The sequence below is a fragment of the Monoraphidium neglectum genome, assembly GCF_000611645.1.
Source record: "Monoraphidium neglectum strain SAG 48.87 unplaced genomic scaffold scaffold01992, whole genome shotgun sequence".
Taxonomy (NCBI): domain Eukaryota; kingdom Viridiplantae; phylum Chlorophyta; class Chlorophyceae; order Sphaeropleales; family Selenastraceae; genus Monoraphidium; species Monoraphidium neglectum.
The window spans coordinates 1-8,417 of NW_014011636.1; the positions used below are offsets into that span (position 1 = coordinate 1).

General features: G+C 67.3%; 3 protein-coding genes across 3 annotated transcripts; 2 read left to right on the forward strand and 1 right to left on the reverse strand.

Moving 5' to 3' along the window:
- Positions 1–28: 28 nt before the first annotated feature.
- Positions 29–1,296, forward strand: MNEG_9596 (hypothetical protein; the record flags this gene model as incomplete). Its single annotated transcript, XM_014041929.1, has 2 exons — positions 29–266; positions 656–1,296. The coding sequence occupies 2 exons, from the start codon at positions 29–31 to the stop codon at positions 1,294–1,296; spliced, it is 879 nt and encodes a 292-aa protein (XP_013897383.1).
- Positions 1,297–2,391: 1,095 nt separating this feature from the next.
- Positions 2,392–5,105, forward strand: MNEG_9597 (hypothetical protein; the record flags this gene model as incomplete). The annotated part of the gene is made up of 3 exons (XM_014041930.1): positions 2,392–2,864; positions 3,074–3,158; positions 4,107–5,105. The coding sequence occupies 3 exons, from the start codon at positions 2,392–2,394 to the stop codon at positions 5,103–5,105; spliced, it is 1,557 nt and encodes a 518-aa protein (XP_013897384.1).
- A 794-nt stretch (positions 5,106–5,899) lies between these two features.
- On the reverse strand, positions 5,900–6,843 carry MNEG_9598 (hypothetical protein; the record flags this gene model as incomplete). The annotated part of the gene is made up of 3 exons (XM_014041931.1): positions 5,900–6,184; positions 6,388–6,580; positions 6,737–6,843. The coding sequence occupies 3 exons, from the start codon at positions 6,841–6,843 to the stop codon at positions 5,900–5,902; spliced, it is 585 nt and encodes a 194-aa protein (XP_013897385.1).
- Between the last annotated feature and the right edge of the window lie 1,574 nt (positions 6,844–8,417).

Genomic DNA, 8,417 nt, shown 5'->3' on the forward strand with positions numbered 1-8,417 from the left:
TCCCCTGAACTCCCACCTCCCACCTCCCATGTCCCACCCACCCCCACCCCCCAGGTGCAACCCCTTCGACCTGACCATCAGCAACGCCCACCTGCAGCGCGGCTTCAACAAGATCTACGACCTGAACCTCGCAGCCGGCCTCAAGCGCATCTTCTCGGGCCACACCCAGCTCTGGCGCAACGCGCGGCCGCCGCTGCGGCCAGACCTGGTGCCGGCCGCCAAGACCATCAGAGACTTTGATGAGGCCATCACAATACACAGCTTTGGTGGGTATATGTGTGGAGGGGGGGGGAGAGGGTGGCCAACCGGGCCCGAGGGCGGGGGAGCCCGCGACCGGCGCCGCTGGGGGCGGCCGCGCGTGCAGGGGGCGCCGCGGGTTTTGCGGGTGGCTTGCCGCCGCGGCGCGTGCTGGGACGCCGTGTGGTGGCCACGGCTGGGTCTCTGCGGGGTGGTTTTGGGAACCCTGTGGTATCCGGATGGTGTCTCCGGCGCTTCCCTGCGGACTAATGGAGTTCCAAATGCCCTGCCCAGCTGGCGCCCTGCTGCCCATCCCTTGTTCGGTCACACACCGCGCCCTGCGCGCCGCGTGCCCGACCGCCCTGGCCCCACCCACCCACACCCCCCCTCTCCCTGTCTGCACGTGCGTCCCATCCAGGCTGGCCGTCGGTCGACGATTACTACGCGGGCTCCAGCAGCGCCCTGCGCATCCCCAGGGTGACCATCCCGCTGCTGTGCATCCAGGCGGCCAACGACCCCATCGCCCCCGCGGAGGCGATCCCATACGACGCCATACGCGCAAACCCCAACGTTGCCCTCGCGGTCACGCCGACCGGCGGTCACCTCGGATGGGCGGCAGGCCCTGGGGCGCCGTTTGGGCGGCCGTGGACGGACGGGGCAGTAACGGAGTGGCTTACGAGCGTCAGGATTGAGCTGCTCAAGCGGCGGGCCGAGGGCGACGGCAACGGCCGCGGCGGCAGCAGCAGCAGCAGTGGCAGCAGCAAGGAAAGCGCGTCCCGCGAGCGGGCGCCTGTGGAGGCGGCGGCGGCGGCGGCGCAGAGCGTGGCTGCTGCGTGCGCTGCAGAGGGGGCGCCGGCTGTTGGCGCCATGCAGGCGGCTGCTGCAGTGGCCGGCTGGCAGCAGCAGCAGCAGCAGCAGCAGCAGCAGCAGCAGCAGCAGCAGCAGCAGGTGGCAGTGCCCTTGGTGCGGGTGGAAACCGACACATCCCCTGTAGACAGCGAGAGTGAGAGCGAGCGCGCCGCCACTCGCACCGGCGTGGCAGTGCAGTGGGCCATCTGACTTTTTTGAGGGACGCACACCTGTTTGAGAGCATTCCTTTCTCCTATATTCCAATACCCATCGTGGCCATTGCGGTAGTTCTGCGGCGTTTGGTAGATTCTTGGTTGATGGACTGTGTTTCGTCAGGATGGCACGCCTTGCGTCAAGGATGTCCATGACTGAGTGATCTGGTTCTGTGCGAATCTTCGGGTGGCTGCAAAGAGGCCATGGCCCGCTGTTTGGCAGTAACGAGTCGACGCAGGCACCCTGTGGCAGCATGATTGCAGCTCATGGCCAAGTTGCGGAGGTAATTACACCACAGGCACTACACAACTTGAACAACACAGCAGGCTCTTGTGACACCTCAGCGTTGCGGTTGGTGCATGGTCAAACGGGCCCCACCCGGAAACGATTAGCTTCCCAGACGCAGATGTCCAACCCCAGTGCAGCATGCGTGCAGGCGAGCCCGTGGCGGCGCTGTTCTGCTGCGGGCCGCAGGCAAACGTGTTCGCCGCGCCAAACAATTGTGAAGGACTCCTGCATCGGGACAGCCTCATGCACTTGTAGGGGGTCCCTGGCTGCTGTGCATGTGCTGCAGGGCAACAAGGACACACAGGTTGTATCTGAGGGTGGTAGGTGTTGTGTCCTAGAAGCGGGTGCTTATAGGAGACCCCTCTGAGCATGCAAGTAGTGAGGACTGCTGATAAAGAATAAAGGGGGGCCCCATGCAGGGATCAAGTTGCACAACTCCTGAGTGACCCTCCCTTTGCAATCGAACAAATATCTGCGATACTGTAGGCTCTGGCTGCTGGGCACTGGGCTCCCCTGCCTGCGGCGCCCTTCCTCGTTCCATCCCCCCTCAGGCGTGATATGAACAAGAACTGGTAGCTGCCAGTGGGTGTGCATGAAGGGTTTGCAGTGCCTCAACACACCTTGGCTACCTGCTGTGCCGGTGACAGCTGCATCACCCAGCTGCTCCACCTGCTCATGATTTTGATGCACCTGCATGGCTCCGCTGTTTCCCGGCCGTCGGCATCGGCTTGCCCTTTCATCATACCCGTGCAGTTAGGTGAGTCTTGCCAGTCTATCTGCATTGTGTTTGTAGCCCACAACGGGATGTCAGAGGTGAAAGAAGAGCTCGAGGCTCCAGAAGGTACCCCGGCTGCCCTTGCGGGGCCGGAAGAGGAGGATGTAGCGGGTGATGAAGGATTGTTGCTGGACCTTAAGCTAGGGCAGCGGAGAGCCGGCGCTTCGGAGGATGAAGACGATCTCTCAGATCATGAGGGCAGCCAGCAGCAGGACGACGGAGACAGGAAGGACGACGAGGAGGAGGGTGAAGTAATCGAGGCTGCAGCCTTGCATGCAGGGCCGCCTGCCGAGTGGGCCGCAGAGACGCCCGAAAGCGGCGGCGCGTCTGAAGCTGGCAGCGACCAGTTCGAGCAGGGCGCCGACGGTGCGGACGAGCCGGAGCCTGAGCCGCGCCCAGCAGAGCCGCGGCGGCCACTGCAACCATTTGAGGTGCCGGCTGGCGGCCGCTTCTGGCTGCACGACGACCGGAACGAGCAGCCTGCGAAGGAGCGCGGCCCCAGGTGCGCGCAGCATCCAAAAGGCGGCCTGCCCAACTGCCCCGCTGGCTCAGCCGCCTCTGTTCCTCGCCGGCCCGCGCCCTGCTCGATGCTGCGCGCTGTTGCGCTGCGCCGCCCTTGCCTGCCGCGCCCTCGCACCTCCCACCTCCAACACACCCTGCGCAACCTCGAGCTCCCGTCGCTCCTTCCTCTCACACGCGTACGCCGCGCAGCGCTGCGCCGGCCGCGCCCGTGACCAAGTGGAAGCATGATCTATACGACGAGATCATCAGGCGCGAAGAGCTGGGGATTCGCGAGGTGAGCCCACTGCCCCCAAAACCCCACCCCGAGTGCTGCGATGCAGCATGAGCACTGCAGCGCCCAGGTGCTAGCCGTGGATGTCAAGGGTCGTCCTATCGCTGAAACTTCTGTTTGAAGTGCACACGAAGACGAGAAAAGCGACCCCGGAGATGGAATGGCGTTGATCCGACCTGTTTACAGCAAGCCGCACCCCACCGCTTCGCCCTCCAACGCCCAACACAGCCGCTAAACGTGGAAGGGCTATGGCCGACGGGGCGGCGGGGCGGCAGGGGCGACCGTGGGGGCCGCAGGCGCGGCGAGGGCGGGCCGGGCCGAGGAATTGGCTACGGGGAGAGCGGGGGCAGCGGTCCCGGCCTTGGCGCTGGCGGCGGGTATGGGGCAGGCGACGGCGGGCTCGCCGCACCCAGCGGCGACCACGAGCGCGGGGGGCCTGGCGGCGCGCCTGCGCGGGGCCGTGGGCGCGGCGCTGGCGGCGGCGGGTTCGCGGGCCGCGGCCGCGGCGGTTTCCCGGCCCCTGAGTCGTCCTACGGGCAGAATCCCGCGCGCCCCCCGCAAGGCGGCCGCGGCGCCTGGCCGCCGCTGGAGGCTGGCCGTGGCGGCCGGGGGCGCGGCTACACTGGGGACGTTGTGGGCGGCGGCTCCGGCCCGGCCGTGGCCGGCCGAGGACCCCGCGAGCCGCCGCCGCCCGGCTTCGGTCGTGGCAGCCGCGCAGGCCCGGACGGCGAGGCACCGGCGCGCACGGCGGGCCGCGGGCCGCCGCACGCCAGCGGCCCGCAGCCGGCCGGCGGGCGTGGGAGGGGCTCGGGGCCACATGGGGATGGCGTCCGCGGCGGTGGCGGCGGTGATAGCAGCGCTCAAGGTGGCCGAGGTGGCGGTGCCGGCGCCGCAGAGGCGTGGGTCCCGGCCGAAAGGCGGGGCAACGTGCTTGTGGCTGTGAAAGCGCAGCGTGCGCCGCAGCAGCACCATCAGCAGTGGGAGCAGCTGGCGCAGCAGCAGCGGCAGGAACAGCAGCAGCAGCCGGGGCAGCAGCATCAGGGGCCGCAGCAGCGGCAGCAGCAGCAGCAGCAGCCGCCGTGGCAGCAGCGCACCTCAAACGAGCCACCAGCCCCGCAGTATCACCATCAGCAGCAGCGCCAGCAGCAGCAACAGCAGCAGCAGCAGCCTTACCCGCCACAGGACTGGCCGCCCCATAATGCGAATGAGGAGTGGTCCGAGCCCCAGCGGTGGCCTCCACAACAAGAGTGGGAGCAGCCCGCTGCTGCAGCTGTTGAGTATGACCCCAACACTTACAACCACTATCACCACCAGCAGCAGCACCAGCACCAGCCGCCGCCGCCGTGGCAGCAGCACCAGCAGTACGCCCCGCAGCCGCCACCTCAGCAGCAGTACAACGAGCACGACTGGCAGCAGGGCGCGCCGGCGCACCCGGGCAGCAGCAGGCCGCCTTGGCAACAGCCGTACCCGCCGCCCGCACCGCAGCAGCAATGGGAGCAGCAGGCGCCGCCCCCGCGGCAGCGGCAGTGGCTGCCCCCGCAGCAGCAGCCGCCGCAGCAGCCGCCCTACCAGCAGGCGTGGCAGCGGCCGCAGCAGCAGCCTGGCACGCCGTCCGCTCTCAAGGCGGACGCCCCCGCTTTCACGCCCAGCCGCGGCGCAGCGGACGCCCCGCCGCACGCATACGCCGAGGTGCGGGCGGAGCACCCGCAGCAGCAGCCTGGGCCGCCCCAGCGTGCGGCCCCGCCGGCGCCGGCAGACCGGCCGCCCTACGCACCGCCGCGCCCCTCGCAGCCGCCTCCCCCCGCCAACGCGCATTACGGGTCGGAGCACGCGGCGCCCTCTGGCGGCCCGCCCGCACCCAACGGCGCCGGGCCAGAGCCGGGAGCGCCTGCGCCAGCGCCAGCGCCAGCGGGGCGCCGCTACTCGGCAGTGGCGCAGCGGATGCGGTGACGTGTTCACAAGTGTGATGGGCTGATGGTGTGAGCTGACCCCCTCCTTTTTTGTTTGGGCGCATGTCGTGCTGCTGGCTGTGGTGTGCCCCTTTCACTTTAGCACCGCATTAGTAATATCAGACATCTGGCAGCGAACCGCAGCTGCCCTTCCCTGTCCAGCCCCTGCCTCTGCTGTGATCGCCGTGGCAAGTCGCGCGTGTCAATCGTGTGCCGCTCTTCTTATGTAACATTTGAAAACATACAACCAAAACATCGTCCTCAGGATGCAGCGAGCCAAGGGGTGTGTGGGGACATGCTTGGGGAGCTTCAACGCGTGTCGGGCCGCATGCTAAGAGCCGATCAAGGGGAGCAAGAGGGGACAGATGGCTTTGCCGTGGCCCTCACAAGCCCGGTCAAACAGGCGCAACGCATCCGGCCAAAAGGCCTACAGCTGGCTAGCAGGTCACAAACACTCGGTCTTGAGGCCACGCGCCGCCTGCGGCGTGCGTGCTGCCTGGGCATCGTCAGACATGTCATTTTTGAAAATTGCTACCTTACCAGCAGGCGGCGTCTCTCAGCCGCCGCCAGGGCTAATGCATTTCTTCGCCACGCACGCGCGTGCGCGCGCGCATGCAAAGCAAGGGTGGGGGTTGACCAAGGCTAAAACCGGCCGGATTCCGGCGGGATGTGACCACGACGGCGTTTTGCAGCCGCCGCGCGGGGTAGGCCACCCTGCTGCTGCCAGCAGAGACAGAGGCCGGCAAAAGGAAAGTGTGTGCGCCAGCAAATCAGCCGGCTGCGCGGGGGCGGCCGCTACTCGCGCCGGGGCAGCAGGCCCCAAGCCGCCGCGCCGGGCGGCGGCGCGGCTGCGGCCGCGCTCTCCTGCTGCAGCGCCGCCATGAGGTCTGCGGGGGACGGGAAGAAGGGCCACGAGCACACCACCCAGCGGGCCAGCTGCGCCCGGCTGAGGATGCTCCTGAGGGTGCAGCCCAGCGCGGCGTACGCGGCGTGCTCCGCGGTCAGCAGCCGCCGCAGGCCGGCGGCCGCGGCCCAGTAAGCGGTGTGGCTGCTCGTGTGCTCCTGCAGGCGCCGCAGCTCCTGCAAGGAGGAGAGCGGCGGAGGCAGTGCGCGGCGCGCTCGCACCAGTGGGCAGCACTCAGGCTACAAAACTTAGTCGTATTGGGCAACAAGTACAAAAGGCAAGCTGCGATGCTTCTCTCCGCTCCTGTGTGCCAAAAATGTCGCCCAATCAGTGACTTCATTGGGTTTGGGTGCGGTGAGGGTATCAGGGCTGGGCGCACCTGAGAGGCGCGCTCTCTGGTCGCCGACGCCAGCTGGCCGCGCTGCAGGTAGACCGCATAGCAGTCCAGCGCGCGCGCGCGCTGCGCCGACGACATCCCGAGCTGCACCAGCACGGTGCGCCAGTGGGCGTCCGAGGGCGCCGCGGGGGCTAGCGTGTCGAGGTTGGTGCAGAGCAGCACGCAGCAGGCGGGCCTGTGTTGAGGGGTTGCAGGGCGAGGGGCGCAGGGTGGTGGATACGCAAATTTGCACATCCCCATGCAACCAACCATCGGCAAAGTGGCAGGCTCTGCGCACGCGCGTGTCCTGGAAGGCAGCACTGCGAAAGCTGGATGAATTCGCAGGTCTCACCCGTACTTTGCAGCAAGGCGGTGCAGTGCATCGAGCAGCTGGTCCACTGCCGCCGCCACCGCACGCAAGGCGCCCCCAGCTGTCTCTGGCGAGTCGAGGAGCGGCATGATGGCTGCCAGGCGGCCCACGGCCTGCCTGTACCAGGTCAGCACTGGCTGGCTGCGGCGTCGAGCTCGTGCTGGCTCCGGCGGCCCAGCCAAGCTGCCCTGCTCCCGCGCCGCATCACCAGGTGCCTCCTGCTCTTGTAGGGGCAAATGACGTGGCTGCTGCCCCTGCTGATGATGGTGCTGTTGCTGCTGATGCTGCTGCTGCTGCTGCTGCTGCTGCTGCTGCTGCTGCTGCTGCTGCTGCTGCTGCTGCTGTCCCACCTGAAACCGGTGCTCCATGCGATCCTGTCCCCCAATGGCGCCCGGCATAGTCCTCAACCCAGCCAAGGGGCCAGCGATGTCTGGGCCATGGACGAGGGCCATGCTGGCTGAGGCGCCGCTGCCACCTGGGTGACCTGGGTGAGCACAGTGGGTGCGTGCAGAGGGTGAAAAGGGATGGGGCAGGCGTGGCATTAGCAGAGGCATTAGCAGATGCACGCAATCCTGTAGCCAGATGCGTTGCCGTCCTTGCGCAAGCCAGCAAGCACCATGACACGTGCGTCCAATACGCAGCGCAACCACAAGCAATCCAGAGGAGCCCCCTGCAGGTCAAGATGGCACTCTAACATGACCACCTGCTGATGCCAAGTGCACGATGCCTGGCCCCTCAGTTGTCACTTGGTAGCCCACAAACGCCCTCCGGTGCACCGGCGCCGAATGCCCACTTGCCACGAGTGGCCTCTGTTGCGCCATGTCACCGAGGATGCTGGGAGTCGCCCAGTCGGCGCTGTGTGAGCGCAGGGGCGCTGCCAGCTCTGCTATGCGAGGCGCTGCAACCCCCAGGTCTGCGCTGTGGGCGCGGGGTGCCTGCAAGTGCTGCAGATGTGCGTTCACAAGCTGCTGCTGCTGCTGCTGCTGCTGCTGCTGCTGTTGCTGTTGCTGCTGCTGTTGCTGTTGCTGTTGCTGCTGCTGCTGCTGCTGCTGCTGCTGCTGTTGTTGGTGTTGGTGGGGCTGCTGGTGGTGGTGGGGCTCATGCTGCTGCTCAGACAGGGGCACCGGTGCAAACGGCGGCTGCAGCTCTGACATCCACTGCTGGTCCGCCGCATCTGCATCCGCCGCTGCTGCCAACGCGGCAGCAGCTGCCGACACGGACGCTTCCGCCGCCTCTGCCCCACTGCTTGCGGCAGGAGTCCAGGCGGCGGCTGTACCAGTGGTCGCACCGGTGGCGCCGGCGGCAGAGAGAAGGTGCAAGTGGCAGTCACAGCCAGCAAGCGTCAGCTCAAGGGCAGCAGCTTGGCGCCGCAGCTCCTCATTCGCGCTGGTGAGCGCCGCCACCTGCGCCCGTCGCGACGCCACGTCCGCCAAGAGCGTGCTGAGCTGCGTATGCGTTGCAGTGGCCGCTATGACGTTAGTTGTGAGAGTGCGAGATGGGCTGGGGCTGTTGGCGCTGCTGAGGTTGAAGCGTGTAAACAGGTAGGTAAACCCGGCAGAAGGTGCCACCGCATGGGTGACCAGGGCTGCGCCTGTTGACGCCGCGGGGAATCGCTGGGCGATGGGCTCACCTTCTCTTTCTTCCGCTCGTAAAAAAGCCTGTG